The 27,280-nt window shown below is 47.2% G+C and overlaps 1 protein-coding gene across 2 annotated transcripts in view; it reads right to left on the bottom strand.

The window, feature by feature from the left end:
• The window catches only part of LOC130291324 (histone deacetylase 6-like), a 48,297-nt gene that overhangs the window by 6,566 nt on the left and 14,451 nt on the right, over window positions 1-27,280 (bottom strand). For both annotated transcript variants that reach the window (XM_056539978.1, XM_056539980.1), the window contains exons 4-25: window positions 20,118-20,203; window positions 19,917-20,001; window positions 19,795-19,835; window positions 19,613-19,709; window positions 17,331-17,428; window positions 14,593-14,697; window positions 14,452-14,520; window positions 13,022-13,148; window positions 12,000-12,065; window positions 11,831-11,890; window positions 11,662-11,751; window positions 10,348-10,454; window positions 10,166-10,233; window positions 7,656-7,848; window positions 7,447-7,575; window positions 5,710-5,878; window positions 5,477-5,619; window positions 3,623-3,691; window positions 3,345-3,537; window positions 3,120-3,269; window positions 1,969-2,143; window positions 517-1,889 (exon numbers count right to left, since the gene is read on the bottom strand). In XM_056539978.1, coding sequence (XP_056395953.1) covers window positions 517-1,889; window positions 1,969-2,143; window positions 3,120-3,269; window positions 3,345-3,537; window positions 3,623-3,691; window positions 5,477-5,619; window positions 5,710-5,878; window positions 7,447-7,575; window positions 7,656-7,848; window positions 10,166-10,233; window positions 10,348-10,454; window positions 11,662-11,751; window positions 11,831-11,890; window positions 12,000-12,065; window positions 13,022-13,148; window positions 14,452-14,520; window positions 14,593-14,697; window positions 17,331-17,428; window positions 19,613-19,709; window positions 19,795-19,835; window positions 19,917-20,001; window positions 20,118-20,203 — 3,693 coding nt within the window. The remainder of the gene's footprint in view (window positions 1-516; window positions 1,890-1,968; window positions 2,144-3,119; window positions 3,270-3,344; window positions 3,538-3,622; window positions 3,692-5,476; window positions 5,620-5,709; window positions 5,879-7,446; window positions 7,576-7,655; window positions 7,849-10,165; window positions 10,234-10,347; window positions 10,455-11,661; window positions 11,752-11,830; window positions 11,891-11,999; window positions 12,066-13,021; window positions 13,149-14,451; window positions 14,521-14,592; window positions 14,698-17,330; window positions 17,429-19,612; window positions 19,710-19,794; window positions 19,836-19,916; window positions 20,002-20,117; window positions 20,204-27,280) is intronic.

The following is a 27,280-nucleotide window of genomic DNA, read 5'->3' as shown; positions in this document are numbered from 1 at the left end:
AGCAGCAGTATACAGATAAAGCGGGAGGGGAGGTGTATAACTACTATATATCCTGATCCCATAGAGATAGCAGCAGTATACAGATAAAGCGGGAGGGGAGGTGTATAACTACTATATATCCTGATCCCATAGAGATAGCAGCAGTATACAGATAAAGCGGGAGGGGAGGTGTATAGCTACTATATATATACCGATCCCATAGAGACAGTAGCACTTCACAGATAGAGCTGGAGGAGAGGTATATAACAGGTATATATATACTGATCCCATAGAGACAGCAGCAGTAAACAGGCAGAGCTGGAGGGGAGGTATATAACAGGTATATATACTGATCCCATAGAGATAGCAGCAGTAAACAGGCAGAGCTGGAGGGGAGGGGTCTGTGAGCTCGCAGGAGAGATCTGATAAGTGATGATGTCATCCTGTAGTTTGACTAGTAATGCAGAGGTGCCAGTGACCTCCTGAACAACCCGTTCAGGTCCTGGTCCCTGTGATGCAGATATACTTAGGATGTACCTGTGCTCCGCCTGACTGTCTCCCCATGGAGGTCTTCTTCCTCGCTCCCCCCACTGGCTTGCTGTCAGGAGACCCGATGTCTACAGACTTTGTATCGTCTCCCAAGTGCAGGTCTCTCAGAAGCTCCTCCACCGAGCTGGTCTCCTCCGGCTTAGACCTCTCCTTCTCTGGGGTCTTGTCCGTCACCTGCAGCTCGATGACCAGCTCCAGCGATTCTCCTTCATAGGACTGATCCGGCTTTACACAACTGTCCTCGTGGTACAATCCTCCTTCCTCCTGAGATGCAGGACTGGAGAAGGACTCTTCCTTCATGGCCGTCCTTCCTCTAGGAGAGTCACCTGACATAACCAAGTCTCCACCGGGATTCTGTAATATGGAGGGGTGCTCCATACTGTCCTCTACATCCTGGATCATGGCCGTCCTTCCTCTAGGAGGGTCACCTGACATAACCAAGTCTCCTCCGGGGTTCTGTAATACGGAGGGGTGCTCCATACTGTCCTCTACATCCTGGATCATGGCCGTCCTTCCTCTAGGAGGGTCACCTGACATAACCAAGTCTCCTCCGGGGTTCTGTAATACGGAGGGGTGCTCCATACTGTCCTCTACATCCTGGATCATGGCCGTCCTTCCTCTAGGAGAGTCACCTGACATAACCAAGTCTCCTCCTGGGTTCTGTAATACGGAGGGGTGCTCCATACTGTCCTCTACATCCTGGATCATGGCCGTCCTTCCTCTAGGAGAGTCACCTGACATAACCAAGTCTCCTCCGGGGTTCTGTAATACGGAGGGGTGCTTCATACTGTCCTCTACATCCTGGATCATGGCCGTCCTTCCTCTAGGAGAGTCACCTGACATAACCAAGTCTCCTCCGGGGTTCTGTAATACGGAGGGGTGCTTCATACTGTCCTCTACATCCTGGATCATGGCCGTCCTTCCTCTAGGAGAGTCACCTTCTGACATAACCAAGTCTCCTCCAGGGTTCTGTAATACGGAGGGGTGCTCCATACTGTCCTCTACATCCTGGATCATGGCCGTCCTTCCTCTAGGAGAGTCACCTTCTGACATAACCAAGTCTCCTCCAGGGTTCTGTAATATGGAGGGGTGCTTCATACTGTCCTCTACATCCTGGATCATGGCCGTCCTTCCTCCAGGAGAGTCACCTTCTGCATTCTGCACAGTCATTGGTGATAGTCTCTGCTGCACACCCTCGTTCTCAGGTGTCACACCGTCTTCATGTTTCCTTGGTGTCGAGACGATCTGCCTCCCAGGACTTCTGTTTTTGGGTGATGATAATCCTGATTCCTTACTTGGCTCCGTCTTGTGTGGGGAGAACAGAAGGTCTTTTACCATCTCAGATTCTACAGCAGGTCCGGCTGAAAAGACACCATCAAATATAATGTATATCTCACCAGCCGCTCCAATCCAACCCCCAATTTCCTCTCCCATACTCACTGTTTATCCGCAGGCTGCGCCAATATTTCTGATGTACTTGTAGAACGCTGGAGATAACACGTACGGCTGCCGGGCGCGGGGCGTGCAGGTCAGATAAGATGGGCGGTGGATCACCCAGCAGCGTGCGGGTACACATGGACATGGAGTCCGAGATGGACGTTAGGTTGTATCCACCCTAAGGGCGATAAGTAAGACATGGAAGAAAAAGACTACAAGACAAGTGTATTCTCCAATTCAGGGTGATCACCTGTTTCTCATCCCTTGGAGGACCTGGCAACTTTGTGCATTACATAGACTAGGGCTCCACAAATCCCAGGTGCCAGGCCGCTAAGGCGACCTGGAGAATTTCATCCCGGTGCTTAGGTTTTAAGGGAGTATGGTGCACCCGGGAGCCGGTGTAATGAAGAAAACTGTGTCCCCGTAGCCGAATGTGTCCCCGTAGCCAAATGTGACCCCTGCAGTTGCTCAAATGCTGAGGCACCTGATTGGCTGAGCCGCGGCTCAGCCAATCAGGTGCCTCAGCATTTGAGCAACTGCAGGGGTCACATTCGGCTACAGGCACACAGTTTTCTTCATTAGGCCAGGTCCACATCATACTCGCCAAGTACCGTCTGCCATCTGCAGCTGACCATTGCCGGTAATGACAAACAATGGGGGTGACTCAGATGTCCGTCATATAACTGCTTAAATGGCGCATTCAACACCTGACACCTCTGCCTGTCTCAGGTTTGCTATGGGGATTTGCTCCTGCTCTGGACCGTTCCTGAGACAGGCAGAGGTGTCAGCAGAGAGCACTGTGGTCAGACAGAAAGGAACAACTCAACTTCAGCAGCTGATAACTACTGGAAGGATTAAGATTTCTTAATAGAAGTAATTTACAAATCTGTTTAACTTTCTGGAGCCAGTTGATATATATTTTTTCCTGGAATCCCCCTTTAACTTTCTCGCACCAGATGATGTGAAAACATTTTTTTGCCAAGCTCTGACATGGACAGACAATTGATTTAAAAAGGAACAGTGTAATACCGCCTTTCGCCTGTGGCGGTGTTGTAGGACAGTTGAACCCTTGCTGCCACATCCGGCTGATGACTGAGGCTTCCAGTGAGGGTCCATATCCCTGTACGTATCAGGCAGGTGGTCTAGGCACTTACCTCCAGCACCACCACTATCTTGCCCCCTGCCAGTCCCATCAGGAGATGCGTCATGTGGGCGTAGCCTTCCGGGCTGATGCGGCAGCCTCCGAGCGGGTCACCACGAGCGGCATCAAATCCGGCAGACACCAAAACAAGTTGTGGGTTGAACTGAAGGTAAGTGGAGATATGTATGAAGATCTCAACTCTCAAAACGTCTTACATGATGTCTACCCTCCCCCGCACCTCGTAGGCGATGGGCATCACGATTCGGTGGAAGGCGAGGAGGTACTCCACATCTCCCATTTTCGCACCGTTCCAGGGGATGTTCACATTGAATCCTTCGCCCCGACCGCTCCCAACCTTGTCATGTGCGGCATCCTCAGAGGACGGGAAGAAGAGGCCGTCGTCATAGCGATGGAGAGACACGTAGAGGACGCTGGCAGACGGGTAAAGGAAGGTGAACACATAGGGGGGGGATAGGTGAACGCGCCGGCACGCCGCACAGCGGAGGACCGCATTACCTTGGATCGTCCTGGAAGATGTGCTGCGTCCCGTTCCCATGGTGGATATCCCAGTCCAAAATTATCACCCTAAAAAAGAGACATCGTAAGGTAGAAGGTTAACCCTGCAGAGAAGGCGGTCAACGCTGTATTTAAAGGGGTACTCCATTTAAAAAAAAAAAAAAAAAACATTTTTTTTTTTAAATCAAATGGTGCCAGAAAGTTAAACAGATTTGTAAATTACTTGTATTAAAAAATCTTAATCCTTCCAGTACTTATTAGCTGCTGTATGCTCCACAGGAAGTTATTTTCTGTCTGACCACAGTGCTCTCTGCTGACACCTCTGTCCATGTCAGGAACTATCCAGAGCAGGAGAGGTTTGCTATGGGGATTTGCTCCTGCTCTGGACAGTTCCTAAAATGGATAGAGGTGTCAGCAGAGAGCACTGTGGTCAAACTGGAAAGAAATTCAAAAAGAAAAGAACTTCCTGTGGAGCATACGGCAGCTGATAAGTACTGGAAGGATTAAGATTTTGATATAGAAGTAATTTACAAATCTGTTTAACTTTCTGGCACCAGTTGATTTAAAAAAAAAAAAAAAAACATTGTTTTCCGCCGGAGTACCCCTTTAAAGGACAATTAAAGGGGGGTTCCGGATTTATGTAATTAAAGCTTAGAGAAGATCTCCAGGCAGAGATTATTCAATCCTCTTACAGCGCCCCCACAGGTGAGGTATGGAATAAAAAGAAAAACCCTCATAGAAATCAATGGGCCATCCCAATAAATGTATGGACACACCGGGTCCTCCAGAGTAAGAGATGCTGGGAGTTGTAGTTTTACAGGTGGGGTGCTCTCTGCTATACCACAGTATCTAGGCAGTTAAACAGCCAAGATTTATTTCAGTGTTTCCTAACCAGGGTGCCTCCAGCTGTTGCAAAACTACAACTCCCAGCATGCCCGGACAGCTGACAGCTGTCTGGGCATGCTGGGAGTTGTAGTGTTGCTGGTGGGGTATTCTCTGCTATACCACAGCATCTATGCAGTTAAATGGTCAGGATCTATATCAGTGTTTCCCAACCAGGGTGTCTCCAGCTGTTGCAAAACTACAACTCCCAGCATGCCCGGACAGCCAGCGGCTGTCCGGGCATGCTGGGAGTTGTAGTTTTGCATGTAATGTATTCTCCGCTATACCACAGCATCTAGGCAGTTATATGGTCAGGATCTATATCAGTGTTTCCCAACCAGGGTGCCTCCAGCTGTTACAAAACTACAACCTCCAGCATGCTGGGAGTTGTAGTTTTGCATGTGGTTTATTCTCTGCTATACCACAGCAGGCGATTAAATGGCTAGGATCAATATCAGTGTTTCCCAACCAGGGTGCCTCCAGCTGTTGCAAAACTACAACTCCCAGCATGGCTGTGTAGGCATGCTGGGAGTTGTAGTTTTGCATGTGATGTATTCTCCGTTATACCACAGCATCTAGGCAGTTGTATGGCTAGGATCTATGTCAGTGTTTCCCAACCAGGGTGCCTCCAGCTGTAGCCGTTAACTGTCCGGGCATGCTGGGAGCTGTAGTTTTGCAACAGCTGTAGGTACCCTGGTTAGGAAACCCTTCTCTGGCCAGATACATCTATCCTGTACTGTTACAATGTAGCAGAACTATCAGCACAGATGTGCCAAGCTCATCGCGAGGATTATTACGACTGGATCCAACTGTAACAAACCCTCAGCTGTAGCAAGTATACGTTCTGTACAATTTTTTTCAAACTCTGGATTTAAACTTGAACAATCCCGTTCACTGACAGTAAGCAGAGGAAGTGAACACAAAGTATAGGGGACAGTTTCTGAAAGCTATAGTTACATAGTACCCCTTTACCTTAGCGGAGGTTCAGACGGGCTCTGCAGACTCTGGGCGTACCGCGCAGCCAAGGCGACATTGTTAAAGAAGCAAAACCCGCAGGCTTCACCCGGCTCTGCATGGTGACCTGGAGGGCGGACTATGCAAACTCCATTCTGGACCTGAACAACAAAGCAAATAGGTGGGAGAGAGGTGGCACACAAAGGGTGCACTTATAGCCAGTCACCAAGGATGGGATGTAGTGGTCTCACCTCCCCCTTCAGCACAGCCTCCACCACACTGAATGTAGATCCGGCAGCCAGGAGCGCGCTGTGATAGGACCGGTTGTTGATGTAAATGGAGTTGTACTCGGAGCCCATCCTGTGCAGGTCTCGTGGTTTCATTCGGGAGCTTCCTTCAATCTTCTCAATGTAGGAGAGACTGCGAGGGTAATGATAAGAACTGTTATACCTGATCGATGGGGACCCAATGACTGGGTGACCGGTATGTGCAATGGTTAATAATTGCACCCCCTCGATCTAACAGTTTTCCTTGCGTATGGGTAAAAAATGGTGATGGCTGACTTACCCTTTTAAATGGCATAGCCAACGAAAGAAACAACCTGTGTATGGTGTCAAACATTATGATATAATGCTATTAGCCATAGGGCACAGATCTTCCAAATGAGCTGTGCTCTTCTCCTTTGTAAGCTGTGACGTCACATCACAGGCTCTGAAAGTAGTCTGCTCTGTCCCTTCTCCCCTCTTCGCTTCTGCCTGCAGCGGACGAGACCAGTGATGTAAAGGGGGAAGCTAGTACTGATGCTTATTAGATTTATAACTCATTAGATAACGCAGCAGGGAGCCCCGTTCTGATGGAAACTGCTTCGACTGAAAACAGGCTCCCTGCTGTCTTATCTAATAATTCATAAATTCAAAGCGTACCTGTCAGATCCACCCACTAAAAGAAAACCTGTTATATTGTTATATCTTGCTCAGTACTTCATCCTGATCATGTACATCTAATTTTTATGTGTCTACGACCTATACTTCTCTCAGAATGACCTTTATTTACTTGTCATCATTGCTCAGTGAGGTTTCTGTCCATGCAGAGGCATGGGGCGTGTCCCTGTCTTCTCCTCACTGTGATGACTCCTCCCCCTCCCTCACTGCAGGACTGGTATGTGTCCCAGGAGGCAGGGGGACCCCTAGTGGCCACTTTTTTTACTGCCTTTTTATTATGAAATACTGAAAATTTTCTGATGAAAGCAATTGCAAAACATATTGTTTTTGCATGCTTTATAACATAGAAAAAGTTATTGTATCTGACAGCGCCCATATAATGAACAGTAATAACAGCTTCCCCTTTAACATCGTTAGACTTGTCCTGTGCTGACAGGAGGAGAGGAGGGACAAAGCGGACTGCTTCCAAAACCTGTGATGTGATGTCACAGATTACAAGGGAGAGAGGACAGGAAGAGATCTGTGCACTATGACTAATAACATTATATTAGTAAGTTGCTTTATTATACTTTTTGACACCATACACAGGTTGTTTCTTTCACCAGACAATCCCTTCAGGACTACGTTTAAGGAAATTGGATTTTGGCCCAGATTTCAAATTGAAATCTGCATTACAGTGTACCTGTTGCTTAAAAAAATTTTTTTTACATCTTCTAGAAACATGTAAGATGTTTTGATCTAAGGGTCTAAGTGTTCAGACCCTGACCAATCGCTAGAATGAGTGTGGCAAAGAGCTGGAAGAATATGTGCTTCTAGCGATAGGTCAGATTGTGAACACTCAGACCCAGACCCATTTAATTTGATATGTCTCTACGACATGTCAAAACTTTTTTAAAGTGACAGTGCCATTTAAATTCTATAGAAACCCGACTCCAATGCAAGTGAACTGAGCTTCGAAAACTCTGTTCCCAGGCGTGGAAAACTTTCCATGCATCAATCCTTCCTGCTGATGGGTCCCCCTGGGTCCCCTTGACCCCCGTTACCCACCTATGACACATCTGCAGCTCCTTAGTAGTCGCCAGGCGATGGGGAAGACGGGTGCAGCGGTCTACCAGCCCCATCTCCTTGTGCCGCTTGAATATCCGAGCGATTCTCTGCGGGAGCTCGGGGTGACCGCTGCGAACAAGATGGAGAACGAGAATGAAAAGGGAGGAGATGACGAGGGCTGTGTGCGTGACATCATGGCGTCGCCTCACCTGTCCCACAAGTTATAATGCTCCATCATCTGCTCATTATACACCAGGCCGGTGCGCTTCTCCGCTAATTTCCTCACTGCCTCCCGCACCGCGTCCTTCATGATGTTTTCTTCTGACTCCTCGCGGAGGGGCCCGACGCTCTTTTCCCCTGCTGTCACTTTCCCACTGACGGTCTCGAGCTTTATGGTAAAATCTTAAGAAAACCAGAAGTGACGTGAATTATATGTTAGATCCTTAAATGGGCACTCTCATTAAAGGGGTACTCCGGCGCTTAGATATCTTATCCCCTATCCTTTGGATAGGGGGATAAGATGTCTAAGCGCCGGAGTACCCCTTTAACACTAATTTTTGCTATTGCACTCCTTATGGTAAATAAAAAAAATCTTTCTAATGTACTTTGTTTAAAAAAGGAAGTTTTCTATGTTTTATTTGCGTTGAAAAAAAAAGCTGCCACTAGGTGTCTCCCTACTTGTCCAGAGCACATTTCCCCCCCATCTCTCGCAAAGACTTTGGACTCCTGCTGACCTGGCAGAAGTCCAAAATCAGGAAATGCAGTCTGGAGTAGTGTTGGGCGCGAATATCCGCAATGCGAACATTTATCGCGAATGTCGCACGTTTGCAAATTCGTGAATATTGCGAATATAATTACGCAATTACGAATATTCACATTTTTTTTTTCACAGTGATCATCCCTCCCTGCTTCCAACTTGTGGTGTAAACAAGGCTCCAATGCTAGTTACTGTATCAGACTGGCGGGCGCCCGAAAATTCGCATATGCGAATTTTTGCGCATATTGATCCCTCCCTTCTTTTAGCTCTTTTATCACGCGATATTGCGCATGCGAATTTTATGGCGCATAGTAAAAAAAAAAGGCAGAGAATATTGCAAATATGCGAATTTTGCGAATATATGACGAATATTTGTATATATATTCACAAAATATCGTGAATTGGAATATGGCCTATGCCGCTCAACACTAGTCTGGAGTTCTGAGGGGGTGTGTGTGCAGCCTTGGCCAATCATAGCTCATCTCACACTGAAATGCTCTGGGCTGTGGGTAGCAGAGTGAGGGAGGAAGTTCTCCCCTGTATGGCTTCAGATGATGTTACACCTGATGGGGAACGCCCCTTCCCAGTCTGTGAATCTGACGGACACTGAGCAGAAAATACAGAGCAATATCAAGGTAGAAAACTAAAAAATAATAAAAATAAAGGCCGGGGGTGGTTTATGATGATGGGGGCAGTGACCTGGGAGGATTATAAATTGTAACAAGATCATGATAAGTTCTCTTTAAGACACCCTGGAAGTTTTCTGGATTACTGGAGAAGAACCTGTATTTCCTGCTATGCAGAGCACTTAAGTAGATATCCCTTAGGTCAGTGATTCTCAATCAGGGTGCCCCCAACTGTTGCAAAACTACAACACCCAGCATGTCCGGACAGCCAACGGCTGTCCGGGCATGCTGGGTGTTTTAGTTTTGCAACATTAGATTAGTGTTGCAACAGGACATGAGTGTTGGAGGTAGTGACCTGTGTCCAATAAACTCTGTGTGCGTCTTAAAGGCATCACAAAGTTTAAAGGGGTACTCCGGCGCTAAGACATCTTATCCCCTATCCAAAGGATAGGGGATAAGATGCCTGATCACGGGGGTCCTGCCGCTGGGGACCCAGTGATTTTCCACGCCGCACCCCATTAGAATCAGCCCACGTCACATGGGGGCGGAGCCGTGACATCACTATGCTCCGTCCCCGTGATCGCCAGTAATCAGACCTGGAGCGAGCACGCCCCGGGAGCTGATACTAACGGGGTGCGGCGTGGAAGATCATGAGGGTCCCCAGAGGCGGGACCCCCACGATCAGGCATCTTATCCCCTATCCTTTGGATAGGGGATAAGATGTCTAAGCACCGGAGTACCCCTTTAAAGATGCACTCAGTCGGAGTATCCGTGATGTAAGTCCAGGATCCCCAGGCAGCGCCCTCATTCACTGTGCACTCTTCGCCTATAGGTGACGCCTACAGGTGGCGCCGGTCCTGGACCTGTCGAAACAAGTACTGGGAGTTGTAGTTTTGTAACAGCTGAAGGCACCCTGTTTGGGAAACACCCTTATGCCTTGCACCCACCTTGAATCCCCCATCCCCCCTAAAAAAAAAAAAATATATATATATATATATATATATATATATATATATATATATATTTTTTTTTTTTTTTTAAAGGGGTACTCCGCTGCCCTGCTTCCGGAGCTCCGCTCCCCAGCGTCCGGAGGTTTATTGTTCCGAATGCTGTGTGCGGGCTTCCGTGTTCAGGGCCACTCCTCGTGACGTCACGAAGGGCGGCCCTGAACACGGAAGGCCGCACACAGCATTCGGAACAATAAATTTCTGGACGCTGGGGAGCGGAGCTCCGGAAGTAGGGCAGCGGAGTACCCCTTTAAGCTAAGATCCCCCAAAAAAACATGCACTAAAAAGTTACAAAATTGGAGGCCCCCATAAAGACAGAAGGAACTCACCCTGGTCCTGCAGACACCTCCAGTATTTCCTGTGGACGTATATGGCGCCGGAGATGGAATCCAGAGCGCTGTGGAAATCAAAGAATAATATCCTGGGAACACTGATCACCAGTGCAAAACCAGTGCTGAATGATCCTAAATAAAATCCGAAATCTTCGTCTCAAGACATTAAATCCTCTTACCTCTCACAGGGTGTGAAAGGCTGGTGCAACATCGGGCATGGGTCTCCGAGCAGAATCTTCACAGAGGCGCAGGAACCTTCAGCCAGGGAGCGCATGTTGTAACCTCCCTGTAAGAGACCAATACGAGCTAAAGCTGCACTCACTATTCTGCTGGTGAGGTCACTGTGTACATACATTACATTACTTATCCTGTACTGATCCTGAGTTATATCCTGTATTATAATCCTGAGCTGTACTCACTATTCTGCTGGTGAGGTCACCATGTACATACATTACATTACTTATCCTGTACTGATCCTGAGTTATATCCTGTATTATATTCCAGAGCTGCACTCACTATTCTGCTGGTGAGGTCACTGTGTACATACATTACATTACTTATCCTGTACTGATCCTGAGTTATATCCTGTATTATACTCCAGAGCTGTACTCACTATTCTGCTGGTGAGGTCACTGTGTACATACATTACATTACTTATCCTGTACTGATCCTGAGTTATATCCTGTATTATACTCCAGAGCTGTACTCGCTATTCTGCTGGTGAGGTCACTGTGCACATACATTACTTATCCTGTACTGATCCTGAGTTATATCCTGTATTATACTCCAGAGCTGTACTCACTATTCTGCTGGTGAGGTCACTGTGTACATACATTACTTGTCCTGTACTGATCCTGAGTTATATCCCCTATTATACTCCAGAGCTGTACTCACTATTCTGCTGGTGAGATCACTGTGTACATACATTACATTATTTATCCTGTACTGATCCCCTATTATACTCCTGAGCTGTACTCACTATTCTGCTGGTGAGGTCACTGTGTACATACATTACATTACTTATCCTGTACTGATCCTGAGTTATATCCTGTATTATACCCCAGAGCTGTACTCACTATTCTGCTGGTGAGATCACTGTGTACATACATTACATTACTTATCCTGTACTGATCCTGAGTTATATCCTGTATTATACCCCAGAGCTGTACTCACTATTCTGCTGGTGAGGTCACTGTGTACATACATTACATTACTTATCCTGTACTGATCCTGAGTTATATCCTGTATTATACTCCAGAGCTGTACTCACTATTCTGCTGGTGAGGTCACTGTGTACATACATTACATTACTTATCCTGTACTGATCCTGAGTTATATCCTGTATTATACTCCAGAGCTGTACTCACTATTCTGCTGGTGAGATCACTGTGTACATACATTACATTACTGATCCTGTACTGATCCTGAGTTATATCCTGTATTATACTCCAGAGCTGCACTCATGTTACTCTCCAGCCACCACCATTTCTCACCTCCAGAGCGAGCACGAGTCTTCCCTCAGCCAGGCACATGAGCAAGTGGGTAAGGTGTGCAAAGCATGCTGGGGTAGCAGACATCTCCCCCTATGGGACATCAAGAAGCATTACCATATAAATCCCTGTATGACGGTATAACACAGCGCGGAGCACCATCATACATTACCTTAGGGTCTCCGATCACCGAGTCATATCCTGCTGCCACCAACACGAGCTGAGGCTGGAACTGGCAATAGGAGAAACATAAAGGGACTTAGGCAGAAAAACAGGGAAACAGGTAAGTGCTCCCTAGCAATGGCCATAATACACCTCCCCGATCCCGGTCATATAGTTACCTCATAGGCGATGGGCAGGAGGAGGTGCAGGAAGGTGGTGATATAATCCGCATCGCTCATTCCCGTCTGTAGGGGGCACAAAATATACAACCGTTTTAAAGGGGTACTCCGATGGAAAAAAAAAATGTTTTAATCAAGTGGTGCCCGAAAGTTAAACAGATTTGTAAGTGAGTTCTATTAAAAAATCTTTACCCTTCAAGTACTTATTAGCAGCTGTATGCTACAGAGGAAATCCTTTTCTTTTTTGTCTTGTCCACAGTGCTCTCTGCTGACACCTGATGCCCGTATCAGGAACTGTCCAGAGCAGGAGAAAAGCCTCATAGCAAACCTATACTGCTCTGGACAGTTCCTGACACGGACAGAGGAGTAAGCAGAGAGCACTGTGGACAAGACAAAAATGAAATTCAAAAAGAAAATAATTTCCTCCATAGCATACAGCTGCTAATAAGTACTGGAAGGATTAAGATTTTTTAATAGAAGTAATTTACAAATCTGTCTAACTTTCTGGCAACAGTTCATGTAAAAAAAAAAAGTTTTCCACCGGAGTACCCCTTTAATGGCGTTTTCCAGGACGATATCAGATCAGTGGATATCTGGCTCCTGACCAGGTACAGCGCCATAGTCTTAGTAGTGGCTACGCCTGGTACTGCAGCCCAGATCACTTCATCCATTTACTTGAATAGGTCTAAGCCAGTGGCCTCTAAACTGTGTACCTTCATCAGTTGCAAAACTAAAACTCCCAGCATGCCCGGACAGCCGTTGGCTGTCCGGGCATGCTGGGAGTTGTAGTTTTGCAACAGCTGGAGGTCCATTAGTTTGGGGACCACCGTTCTAAGATGCGGTGAGCTGCAATATCAGGTTGTGTGTGGTGTTACCACTCTGCTCCATGCACTTCAATGGAGCCGAGCTGCAATACCAGACGCAACCTGTGGACGGGACTGGCACTGTTTTATGCAAAACAAAAAGCAGTGTTTTACTTATAATGGACCTGTGCTCAACGTTGATCTGGACCTGATTCATACCTTATTCCAGGGCACATTTATATTATATTGTTTGCCCCTCTCCTTCCCTACAGCAGCACTAGACGACTCCACCAGGTGAGGCCAGAACTCTCCATTTTCATAGCGATGGATGGAAAAATAAAGGACACTATAAGGAGAAGGAAACAAGAGATCAGGAAGGATCATTAGAGGCAGCAGAAATGTTATATACTAGCAGAGTACACGGCCTTGTCACGTCTTCATACCTGAACCTTGTGGGAGAAGAAAAGCAACAATGACGATCTTATCCTCATATCTTATCCTCAAATCCCGCCCTCATATCCCAACCTCATATCCGGTCCTTAATCCCAATCTCATTTCACATCCTCATATCCCCTCCTAATATCCCGTCCTCATATCATGTCCTCATATGTCATCCTTATGTTCTAACCTCATATTCCGACCTCATATCCTGTCCTTAATACCAACCTAATGTCACATCCTCGTATTCCAACCTCATTTCACGTCCTCATATCCCCTCCTTATATCTCCTCCTTATATCATGTCCTCATATGTCACCCTTATGTTCTAACCTCATATTCCGACCTCATATCCTGTCCTTATGTCCTGCCCTCATATTCCAACCTCGTATTCTGCCCTCATATCCTGTCCTTTTATCCCGTCTTTATATCCTGACCTCATATTCCCTCCTCATATCCCGTCCTCATATCCCGATCTCATATCCCGACCTCATATCCTGACCTCATATCCTGACCTCATATCCTGACCTCATATCCCGACCTCATATCCCGACCTCATATCCCGACCTCATATCCCGATCTCATATCCCGACCTCATATCCCGACCTCATATCCAGACCTCATATCCCGATCTCATATCCTGACCTCATATCCCGTCCTCATATCCCGTCCTCATATCCCGATCTCATATCCCATCCTCATATCCCGTCCTCATATGTCATCCTTATGTTCTAACCTTATATTCTGCCCTCATATCTTGACCTTTTATCCCGTCCTCATATCCCAACATTATATCCTGACCTTATATACTGCCCTTATATCCCACTCTCATATCCTGACCTCGTATCTCGTCCTCATATTCTGACCTGGTATCCCGTCCTTATATTTCAACCTTGTATCTCGTCCCCATATCCCCACCACATATCCTGTCCCTATATCCCCACCTCATATCCTGTCCCTATATCCCCACCTCATATTTTATCCTCATTTCTCATCCCCATATACCATCCTCATAGCTCCGAATCCCAGGCACAAAGTAAAATATAAACTCCTGCCTGAAGCCACCACTAGGAGGCGTTTAGGAGCTTAGTGTATACAGAGATCCCATGGAGTTGTGTGTATTAGCAGTATACAGTACGCTCCTTTCTGTCTATATACCTGCCCATGTATCCAGTGTGATATCTCTGATTATAGCTACATGTACATACAAACCTTGGGTCGTGCTCAAATATGAACTGTGTGCCTTGTCCATGATGGACATCCCAGTCCACGATGAGAACCCTGGAGAGGAGAGCACAGGATGAGTATATGACAGGCTGGATCGGGATCGGTCACCAAGCTCCCAGGACTCACCGCCGTACACCGTGCTGGTGCTGGGCATATCTGGCGGCGATGGCGAGTTGGTTGAACATGCAGTAACCGTTCATCTGGTCAGTGTAAGCGTGGTGCCCGGGGGGCCTGCAAAATGGGGGACAGACAGATATTTTATAGTGTGTGGATATAGACCGGACTGCAGAGTGAGAAGAGAGGGACCGATCCACGGACCCCCATCTCCTCATTTCTCCATGTGCCCGGCCAATCCGCAAAGAGAAACCCCCCCCCCCCTCAGACCTTACTACGGCATAGAAAGGGGGATGTCAAAGGGGAAACACACAAACTTCCCTGAGACATAATAAAAGCCCCAAATTCTTTATCACTCTCTGGGCCGGAGCCTAAAGCGCCAGTGTTCAGGGAGGAGAACATTTCAGCGAGTAAAAAAATAAATAATCCCCCCCCTTGGGTGAAATGCAGCGAAAAATACTGCAGATTTACAGCCGCTCAATATTTTGTGTATTTCTGAATCTAGGAGGCAGCATGTAATGTTATGTCATATGTTCAGCCATTAGTGTCCCTCATCTCCCCCTGTGTCACAGTGATCAGTGTCCCCTCATCTCTCCCCTGTGTCACAGTCATTAGTGTCCCCTCCTCTCCACCTGTGTCACAGTCATTAGTGTCCCCTCCTCTCCACCTGTGTCACAGTCATTAGTGTCCCCTCATCTCCCCCTGTGTCACAGTCATTAGTGTCCCCTCATCTCCCCCTGTGTTACAGTCATTAGTGTCCCCCTCATCTCTCCCTGTGTCACAGTTATTAGTGTCCCCCTCATCTCTCCCAGTGTCACAGTTATTAGTGTCCCCTCCTCTCTCCCTATGTCAGTTATTAGTGTCCCCTCATCCCTCCCAGTGTCACAGTTATTAGTGTCCCCTCCTCTCTCCCTATGTCACAGTTATTAGTGTCCCCTCATCTCTCCCTGTGTCACAGTGATCAGTGTCCCCTCATCTCCCCCTGTGTCACAGTCATTAGTGCCCCTCATCTCCCCCTGTGTTACAGTCATTAGTGTCCCCCTCATCTCTCCCTGTGTCACAGTTATTAGTGTCCCCCTCATCTCTCCCTGTGTCACAGTGATCAGTGTCCCCTCATCTTCCCCTGTGTCACAGTCATTAGTGCCCCTCATCTCCCCCTGTGTCACAGTTATTAGTGTCCCCCTCATCTCTCCCTGTGTCACAGTTATTAGTGTCCCCTCATCTCTCCCTGTGTCAGTCATTAGTGTCCCCCTCATCTCCCCCTGTGTCACAGTCATTAGTGTCCCCCTCATCTCTCCCTGTGTCACAGTTATTAGTGTCCCCCTCATCTCTCCCTGTGTCACAGTCATTAGTGTCCCCCTCATCTCTCCCTGTGTCACAGTTATTAGTGTCCCCTCATCTCTCCCTGTGTCACAGTCATTAGTGTCCCCCTCATCTCTCCCTGTGTCACAGTTATTAGTGTCCCCTCATCTCTCCCTGTGTCACAGTTATTAGTGTCCCCCTCATCTCTCCCTGTGTCACAGTCATTAGTGTCCCCCTCATCTCTCCCTGTGTCACAGTTATTAGTGTCCCCTCATCTCTCCCTGTGTCACAGTTATTAGTGTCCCCCTCATCTCTCCCTGTGTCACAGTCATTAGTGTCCCCCTCATCTCTCCCTGTGTCACAGTTATTAGTGTCCCCCTCATCTCTCCCTGTGTCACATTCATTAGTGTCCCCTAATCTCTTCCTGTGTCACAGTCATTAGTGTCCCCCTCATCTCTCCCTGTGTCACAGTTATTAGTGTCCCCTCATCTCTCCCTGTGTCACAGTTATTAGTGTCCCCTCATCTCTCCCTGTGTCACAGTCATTAGTGTTCCCTAATCTCTTTCTGTATCACATTCATTAGTGTCCCCCTTATCACTCCTTGTGTTGCAGTCATCAGTGTCCCCCTTATTTCCCCTCATGTATCACAATAATCAGTGTCCCCCTCATATGTCACGATAATTAGTGAGTTAGTGTTCCCATTATCCCATGATAAGTGTCCCCATTATCTCTCCTCATGTGTCACAATCATTAGTTTCATAACAATGAAAAAAACACTCACCTCCTCCCCTATTCCCACGCTGATCCCCTGTTCTGCCTCCAATGTTACTTGAGCAGCGGATGTCATGTGACAGCCACAGCCAATCAGCAGTCTCGGTGGTCAGGCTCTGTACCCCTAAAGCGGTCACCTGACATCCGTTTCTCATGTTCTCATTTAACACTATAGCGCCAACTGGAGGCAGAAGGTAGAATGAGCACAGGAACGGAGGCCAAGTAAGAAATACAGGTAAAAAAATAAAAAAAGTTTAAAATAAAAAGTTCTTAGTCGCCATGGCGATCTGCCAGCTGGGATTTGTCAAGCCCCGATGTAGCTCATACAGTTTTTGATGCGTGAAAAAATGTTGACGCTGGTGGAATCATCCCTGATAGGGAGTATATAGTCCTAGTGCATAGTATACGAGCTGTAAATACGGCCCCGTCTATTACACATTATGGGGGAGATTTACCAAAACCCGTCCGGAGGAAAAGATGCCCAGTTGCCCATAGCAACCAATCAGCTTGCTTCTTTCATTATTCAGAGGCCTTTTCAAAAATGAAAGTAGTGATCTGATTGGTTGCTATGGGCAACTGGGCAACTTTTCCTCTTGACAGGTTTGGAAAAATCTCCCCCCACAAATATATATATATATATATATATATATATATATATATGTACCATATCCACTTACCTGACCACTGCCAGCCCGTTCCGGACCTCCCCTCTCATAACCTTATCCACCAATTGTAGTACAGAACCGGCGGCCACACAGGAAGCCGTGAAGGACATCTATGGGTTACAGCAGGAGACAAGCGGCGTATTAAAGGGTTTTCTTACAAAAACAGCACCACAGCTGATCTCAGGTTGTGTGTGGTATTACATCTCGGCTCCATTTACATCAATGGAACGGAGCTGCATTATTACAGACAAACAGAGTACGGGGGTGGCGCTGTTTAAGGAAGAAAGCAACTATGTTTTCTGATCCTGGATAACCCCTTTTAAAAGGGCATATTAGTGGTGGGTGGGTGCGCTGACCCTATCCACAGGACAGGGAAGAAGTGTATGATCACTAGGGGTCCAACTGCTGGGACCCACCACAATCTCAGGAATGGGGTCCCAAGTATCTCGTCAGAAAGGAGGTCATACATGTGCACCGGAGCTATTCATTGTCTGCAAGAGCAGATGCCACAGACCATTGTTTTCCAACCAGTGTGCCTCCAGCTGTTGTAAAACTACAGCTCCCAGGATGCCCGGACAGCCTTCGGCTGTCCGGACATGCTGGGAGTTGTAGTTTTGCAACAGCTGGAGGCACACTGGTTGGAAAACACTGCTAAAGAACAGAGGTCTCCAAACTACAGCCCCCTAGATGTTGAAAGCTACAACTCCCAACAGCCGCTGTCCGGGCATGCTGGGAGTTGTAGTTTTGCAACAGTTCATATGGATCCCAGCAGAACATATTCATATGGATCCCAGCAGTCAGACCGGCGGACATCATACTCTTGTGGGAGGCTACCGACTACACACTGCACTACATCAGTGTTTTCCAACCAGGGTGCCTCCAGCTGTTGCAAAACTACAACTCTCAGCATGCCGGGAGTTGTAGTTTTGCAACATCTAGAGGCACACTGGTTGGGAAACATTGCTACAGGACAGTGGTCTCCAAACTACAGCCCCCCAGATATTGCAAAACTACAACTCCCAGGCTGTCTGGGCATGTTGGGAGTTGTAGTTTTGCAACAGTTCATATGGATCCCAGCAGAACATATTCATATGGATCCCAGCAGTCAGACCGGCGGCCATCAAACCCTTATCCTCTATCATGTGGGAGGCTACCGACTACATATTGCACTACATCAGTGTTTTCCAAACAGGGTGCCTCCAGCTGTTGCAAAACTACAGCTGCCAGCATGTTGGGAGTTGTAGTTTTGCATCATTTGGGGGGCAGTAGTTTGGAGACCACTGTCCTGTAGCAATGTTTCCCAACCAGGGTACCTCTAGCTGTTGCAAAACTACATCTCCCGGCATGCTGAGAGTTGTAGTTTTGCAACAGCTGGAGGCACCCTGATTGGAAAACACTGATGTAGTGCAATGTGTAGTTGGTAGCCTCCCACATTATAGGGGATAAGGGTATGATGGCCGCCGGTCTGACTGCTGGGATTCATATGAATATGATCTGCTGGGATCCATAGGAACTGTTGCAAAACTACAACTCCCAGCATGCCCGGACAGCCTTTGGCTGTCTGGGCATGTTGGGAGTTGTAGCTTTGCAACATCTGGGGGGCTGTAGTTTGGAGACCACTGTCCTGCAGCAGTGTTTCCCAACCAACCAGTGTGTTGCAAAACTACAACTCTCAACATGCCCAGACAACCAAATGCTGTCCGGGCATGCTGGGAATTGTAGTTTTGCAACAGTTAGTGTGGATCCCAGAAGTCAGACCAGCGGCCATCATACCCTTATCCCCTATAATGTGGGAGGCTACTGACTACACATTACACTGCATCAGTGTTTTCCAACCAGGGTGCCTCCAGCAGTTGCAAAACTACAACTCTCAGCATGCCCGGACAGCCGAAGGCTGTCCGGGCATGCTGGGAGTTGTAGTTTTGCAACAGCTGGAGGCACACTGTTTGGGAAACACTGCTTCAGGACAGCAGTCTATAAGACTACAACCCCCCAGATGCTGCAAAACTACAACTCCCAGCATGCCCAGACAGCCAAAGGCTGTCTGGGCATGCTGGGAGTTGTAGTTTTGCAACAGTTTATGTGGATCCCAGCAGTCGCACCGGCGGCCATCATACCCTTATCCCCTATCATGTGGGAGAACCCCTCTGACTAAGCTTCTGCAATGAAAAGGACCAGAGCATACACTGAACAAGCGGGGAATGCTGCAAGAGTTCAGCTCTGAAGCCAGCAGAATGGTGAGTGCAGCATTAGAGTATAGTGCAGGGTTTGGGTGACAGGTAACACACACTCACCGGATGCAGGTAGACAGAGTCATACTTCTCTGACAGCGCTCGCAGCTCTTCCTCTGTCATCTTCTGCGTCGATTTCATTAACTCTACGTAGTCTGGGCTAAAATATATACAATAGAAAATAAAATAAATAAACAATTAGGTTTCGGTTTCCTTTCAGACTGACACAATGACTGATCACCTACCTGTGGACCAGCAGGAGCTCCTCCTCTGACGCCTCCCGCGCCTGCAGAGATACAGTCACATGGTCACGTCCTATGTCCTATATCTAACCACTAAAACCAATGGCCGGAATATGGCCACTTACCGTCACCGCCACGCAGCGCTCCAGCAGCCCGTACTCCACCAGCTTCTCCTTCACAGCCAGAAGACGAGAGGGACACTCAGGAAACCTGGGAAAGAGGAGAGAAAAATGGATCATTGATACAAAGAAGAGATAAATGGTCGGAGAACGATGACCCGAAAACAGGCGCAGAGACCAGAGAATAAATCCTAAGAGGGATATTACTTGTCATCCCAGAGGCAGAAGAATTGCGTCATCCGGTCATCATACACCAGACCCGTGCCCTCCGCAGGAGACTCCTTATTCAGGTCCTGGGAAGAGAGAGAAGGAACATATTAACAAGACAACATAGGGGGCGACACTGAGCTGGTGTAACACTTCTGCTTGAAGCAAAGCATACTCAAATTGGTATTTTATGAAGTAGAGTCAATGTGTATATAGATTAATTACTGATCCTGAGTTATATCCTGTATTATACTCCAGAGCTGTACTCACTATTCTGCTGGTGGGGTCACTGTGTATATACATTACATTGCTTATCCTGTACTGATCCTGAGTTATATCCTGTATTATACTCCAGAGCTGTACTCACTATTCTGCTGGTGGGGTCACTGTGTACATACATTACATTACTTATCCTGTACTGATCCTGAGTTATATCCTGTATTATACTCCAGAGCTGCACTCACTATTCTGCTGGTGGGGTCACTGTGTACATACATTACATTACTTATCCTGTACTGATCCTGAGTTATACCCTGTATTATACTCCAGAGCTGCACTCACTATTCTGCTGGTGAGGTCACTGTGTACATACATTACATTACTTATCCTGTACTGATCCTGAGTTATATCCTGTATTATACTCCAGAGCTGTACTCACTATTCTGCTGGTGAGATCACTGTGTACATACATTACATTACTTATCCTGTACTGATCCTGAGTTATATCCCGTATTATACTCCAGAGCTGCACTCACTATTCTGCTGGTGAGATCACTGTGTACATACATTACATTACTTATCCTGTACTGATCCTAAGTTATATCCTGTATTATACTCCAGAGCTGTACTCACTATTCTGCTGGTGAGGTCACTGTGTACATACATTACTTATCCTGTACTGATCCTGAGTTATATCCTGTATTATACTCCAGAGCTGTACTCACTATTCTGCTGGTGAGGTCACTGTATACATACATTACATTACTTATACTGTACTGATCCTGAGTTATATCCTGTATTATACCCCAGAGCTATACTCACTATTCTGCTGGTGAGGTCACTGTGTACATACATTACATTACTGATCCTGAGTTATATCCTGTATTATACTCCAGAGCTGTACTCACTATTCTGCTGGTGAGGTCACTGTGTACATACATTACATTACTTATCCTGTATTATACTCCAGAGCTGCACTCACTATTCTGCTGGTGAGGTCACTGTGTACATACATTACATTACTTATCCTGTACTGATCCTGAGTTATATCCTGTATTATACTCCAGAGCTGTACTCACTATTCTGCTGGTGAGATCACTGTGTACATACATTACATTACTTATCCTGTACTGATCCTAAGTTATATCCTGTATTATACTCCAGAGCTGTACTCACTATTCTGCTGGTGAGGTCACTGTGTACATACATTACTTATCCTGTACTGATCCTGAGTTATATCCTGTATTATACTCCAGAGCTGTACTCACTATTCTGCTGGTGAGGTCACTGTATACATACATTACATTACTTATCCTGTACTGATCCTGAGTTATATCCTGTAGATCTTTTATTAGAAAAATATAAATCATAACAAAAACACAAAACCAGCACAACTTGGCCATAACTGAAAACAGCAACATGAAATAACATAAACCAAAACTTTACATTTAAAATAAAAGAACATAAATCCTGCCTAACCGGCCAGCCCAGTTTTCCTAACAAAAAGAAACACACCTTACATAACCTAATATCTAACAACACACTCACATGCATACTCAACTTACATAACCAAAAAAGAAACATAAAAATAGCACTATTTAGCTGTAACTCAAAAACACCCAGACTTGGGAAAAACACAAACACACAGAAAACACAACAAGCACTCCCACTACACACCACACCCCTTTTTTTTTTTATGGTTTTTTTTTTTGTATTTTTTTTTTTTGTATTTTTTGTATTTTTTTTTTTTTTCGTAAACTATTTTTTTTTTTTTATAATAACACTAATAATAATAATAATAATAATAATAATAATACTATGCCACACACATGCATCACAGATCCATAACTTTACAAAGGCATAAAGATAAATTAATCTACAACTCAAAAAACACCCAAACTTGGGAAAAATCACATATTACAAACCGAAAACACTCCCACTGCACACCAAATGTTATATATATATATATACACACACACACACACTTTTTTTTTTCCCCTTCCACACACACATATATACATTAGTTTTCTACGTTATCCCACAAGACCTAAACCACAACTGGATACAAAAATTACTACAAAAATAACATCTGGTTCGACTGCCATATCTATCTCTACTATAAACACAATATAAACAATATATAATTCACAAATCAAGATTAAAAAAAAAATAAATAAATAAATAAATAAATTTATACATATAAACTATATACACTATATACACACCTATTATTATACAGGAAACACACCTAAATATACAATAAAACATCCTACTCTAAACTATCCCTTCACCCACACCACCCGCCCTTCTGTACATGGGTCAGAGTCCACAGTTCTCAATGTCCAGCCACGACTGACCGATGCCAGGTCCACCAAAAGAAAACCACCACCCACCAAATACACCCACCCAACCTAGAACTCCTCCCAACCAACTTAACCATAACCAACTTTATAACATACATAAACAATATAACCCACACTAGGCCCAAGTTCGGTGCCTGTAAGCCCTTCATAACCTAAACATCGGAAAACAAAACAAAAAGCTATGGTACACATGCATTAGCCCACCACCAGGAAGAAGGATGGCAATCCTGATACATACAAAAATTTACATACTTTCCCTAACACCTCCCTACCTCTCACCCTACCATTATCCCTAAAATAGAAACTGACCCTACTATCACCCTAACCCTGTCCCCTTACATCACTGTCCCTAACCAAAACAAGGGTACTCTACCCAGAAGGTCTAGTACCTAGGGCACATCAAAAGAAAACCCTCTCCATAGGAGAGAAGCCCTACTGGTACCAAGACTGCCATACTCCAAAGACCTGATCTTCCCGAGGTCACCGGTGATATTCCTACAGACCTCCACCTCGGAGAGGACTTTACGCTGCGTAGACACTAAACACCGTGCGTTCCACGTGTGGTACCTTATCACTAAGCTAACTAAGAATAAAGTGCCCCGGTCTCGACCACCCAGGTTCCTGAATGCCCCATAAGCCCACTCCGGGTAGGTAAGGCCGGCAAGTTGACTCCAGCCAATGGAAGCGCCCACCCTGTTGTAAACCCCTATATTAAAGGGACAATGAAGGAGGAAATGGTCCATGCTTTCCAGCGTGTCCACACACTCTTCTCGGGGACAGTCCCGGTCATCAGATCTCCTACACTTCAAATTGTCCCTCACATATAGCTTCCCCTGAAAGCAGCGCCAGGCCAAGTCCCAAAACTTCTGGGGGATCCTTTTCATGTTTAAAAGAAACAACCCCACCCTCAGATCCTGACCTGGGCAGTCCCTGAGCGCCAGAGGCTTCTGGAAGTGGGTCAACAGAACCCGTTTGTCAAGGAACTGCCTTGACTGGGTCCTGATCTCCCACACTCCCAGACCCCACCGACGTATCGCCTTCAGAGTCGGGGTAGCATAAGCCGGAAGATATCCATGGGGCGTACAGAGGTCCTTCACTTGCCCTCCTGTCTCCCATTCCTGGAAGAAAGGCCGAAACCATTCCCTGCAGGAGAGTACCCACGGAAAAGCCCTCTCTGACCAGAGGTTTGAGATGTTGGCTTTCAAGAAGGTGTTTGTTAAGAACACCACAGGGTTTACCATAGATAAACCCCCTAGTCTCCTCGTGCGGTACGTAACCTCCCTCTTGACTAGGTTCATCCTGTTCCCCCATAACAGTTGGAAAAACAGGCTGTAGACCCTAGTGTAGTAAGCCTCTGGCAAGATACATACGCTGCCCAGGTAGATAAACAAGGGGAGCAGGTACGATTTGATCAGGTGTACCCTTTCCCTGAGGATCATAGACCAACCCTTCCACTGGTTCACCTTCTGAGTGGCATCCTGGAGCTTACCATCCCAGTTTTTGGTGGGATAATCATCCTGGCCGAATGTGATGCCCAAAACTTTTGCTGATTCTTGGGGCCCCGGAAGGGTGTCCGGGAGATCAAATGTGGGATCCCCCCCTCCCAGCCAGAGACTTTCACACTTATCCCGGTTGATCTTAGACCCGGAAACCTCCGAGTAGCGGTCCACCTCTGACATCACCACATCGACCTCCCCCCTCGAGGAGACGAAAATGGTGACATCATCAGCATACGCCACAACTCTCTGGGCGACATCCGGCTCCGCCAGACTCATCCCGACTCCCGCCAACGGTCCACAATCTACCCTCCGGACGAAGGGATCGATTGCGAACACGTATAACAGCGGGCTCAAAGGACAACCCTGACGGACTCCGGACCCAACCTCAAAAGAGCGGCCAGACCAACCATTCACCAGCGGGAAACTCTCTGCCCCTGCATACAAGATCTTGAGCCAATTAACAAAAGTACTCGGTAAGCCATATCTTAGAAGGACGGACCAGAGGTAGTCATGGTTCACCCGATCAAATGCTTTTGCCTGATCCAAGGACAGTAAGTACCCCTTCCAGAGACCTGCACTGCTCCGCTCCACTGCCTCCCTGACACTGAGGACAGCACTTAACGTGCTTCGGCCTGGAACAGAGCAGTGCTGGGCCCCCGAAAGGAGTCGGGGTGCAAAATCCACCAACCGATTAAACAGTATCTTGGCCAGAAGCTTCCTGTCCGTATTGAGAAGAGCTATGGGCCTCCAATTCTCAATCCGGCTAGGATCTTTACCCTTTGAGAGAAGAATCAGGGCTGACCTCCTCATTGACCTAGGCAGAGTGCCCGAGGAGAGACACTCATTGAATACCACAGTCAAGAGGGGAGCTAAAGACTCCTTAAAGGTCTTGTACCACTCGGATGTTAAGCCATCCGGACCTGGCGACTTCTTGGGGGCAAGCCCCTCAATCGCCAGTCTCACTTCCTCTTCCCTGATTTCTTCTGCCAAAACATCAAGAGAGGGGTCTACCCCTGGCTCAGGAATGGTTTCAGCCAGGAAAGCCGACATCTTGTCCCGATCTAGATCCTTCCTCCCCAAGAGGTGCAAGTAGAAGGATCTGACGACCTCCAGGATCCCTGATCTGGACCGATTCAGAGATCCCGTACTATCAATCAGTCCTGAGATGATTTTACTACTCACTGACATCTTGCAGTTTCTGTAAGGGTCGGGCGAGCGGTACTTCCCAAAATCCCTCTCAAAAACCAAAGATGCGTGCCTATCATACTGACACCTCATCAGCAAGGACTTCACTCTGGAGATATCCTCCCGGCTACCTCCAGTCGAGACGAGAAGCTCGAGTTTCCTCCTCAGACCCTGGTACAAGCGATACCTGTTCAGGGACCTGAGGCTCGAGAGCTGGCGGAAGAACCCCGCAACCCGCTTCTTGAATATCTCCCACCACTCTGACTTACTACTACAAAGGTCCAGTAAAGGTACCTGACTCTGAAGAAAATCCTGAAAGGACTGTCTTATCTCCGCTTCCTCCAGGAGGGACGAATTCAGCTTCCAATAACCTTTACCCATCCGGGGGGTCTCTGAAACATTCAAGGAAAACAAAATCATACAGTGATCGGAGAATTCCACCTCAACCACGGACACTGCGGAAGAGACGGCTTCCTCCTTTAAATAAAACCTGTCTATCCTAGACCTGCAGCTACCTCGATGATAGGTGAAACCCGCGTGGCCTGAGGGGCTCCGGATGTGGGCGTCCTCTAGGCGAGCTTCCCTAACTATATTATTGAGAGCTATGCTATCGTAAGCCAGCGGACCATTGGAACCTCTCCTATCTTGGGACCTTGTGACAGTATTGAAATCCCCTCCAAAGATCACTTGCCGGCTAGTAAAAAGGAAGGGCTTGATCCTCATAAAGAGATCTTTGCGGCCCCACTTGGTTTGTGGGGCGTAGATGTTAATGAGCCGGAGCTCCTGTCCCTTCATGAGGACATCTAAGATCAGGCACCTCCCCATTTCTAACTCAATAACCCGTCTGCATTCAACCGGAGCGGTAAAAAGGACCGCCACCCCACTATACGGCTCAGCCGCAAGAGACCAGTGGGAGGGGCCGCGCCTCCACTCTCTCCTGGCTTTTACCAGGGAGGCAAGATCTGACAACCTGGTCTCCTGCAGATACAAAATATCGGCTTCAACACGGCCGAGAAAATCAAAGGCTGCGAATCTAGCCGTATCAGACTTTATACTGGCACAGTTAATAGATGCCAGCGTCAATGGGGTGAGTGCCGCCATCATGGGTGATTGAGTTAGACGGCCCTAACCCCCTCACTTCTGTTTTTTCTTTACCCCCTCATCCCCGGAAGAGGAGGCTTCTTTCTCTTTTAGCCTTTTTTTAGACTCTGATTGGTCCATTTTTGAATCCCCATCTCCGTCTGGCTCTGGTTTGGCCCCATCCCCTGAGGAAATTGCCCCATCAGGACAGGGCCCAGTTCCCCCCGGAGGCTCCCCCACTTCAGGTACCCCATCCTCGACCACCCCCTCCAAAGAGGGGGAGGAGATGTCATCAAGGACAGAGAACCGGTTAGACAGATCAATCAGAGGGGGGGCAGGTAGGCTTCCGCTTGGGACCTGGTCCGTAGCACGGGGACTAGAGGGCTCCGACCTCTTCTTTCCCCTTTTATTGCCCTTCTTTTTTGGCCGCTCTTCACCCTCCTCATCCACACTTTCAAAGTGGGAGGAATCGGAAAGATCGGCCTTGCTGCCCTCTTCTCCACAGATTCTCCTCGCTTCCTCCTCCAGCACATTTTCCTCCAGGGCCTCAGCAGTTTCAGGACTAACCTCTGGAGCAGGGTCAGAAGCTACCCCTGCCACATGGGAACTCTCCAGTTCCCTGCTCCTTCTGCGATTAGCCTCCCGCCTCAGCTTGGCGGGACTTTTCCTCTTCACTGACCCTGTTGCACCTTCACCCGCACTCGTGCCCTCCCCAGCTGAGGCAACATTACTGCTCTCCCCAGCCAAGGTGACAGTTGCCCGGGCAAAAGCGCTAGGACAACGGCTGAAAGGGTGTCCTAAGACACCACACAGATGA

The sequence above is a fragment of the Hyla sarda genome, chromosome 9 (genome assembly GCF_029499605.1).
Source record: "Hyla sarda isolate aHylSar1 chromosome 9, aHylSar1.hap1, whole genome shotgun sequence".
Lineage (NCBI taxonomy): Eukaryota > Metazoa > Chordata > Amphibia > Anura > Hylidae > Hyla > Hyla sarda.
This window is presented reverse-complemented; position numbering and strand designations above follow the sequence as displayed.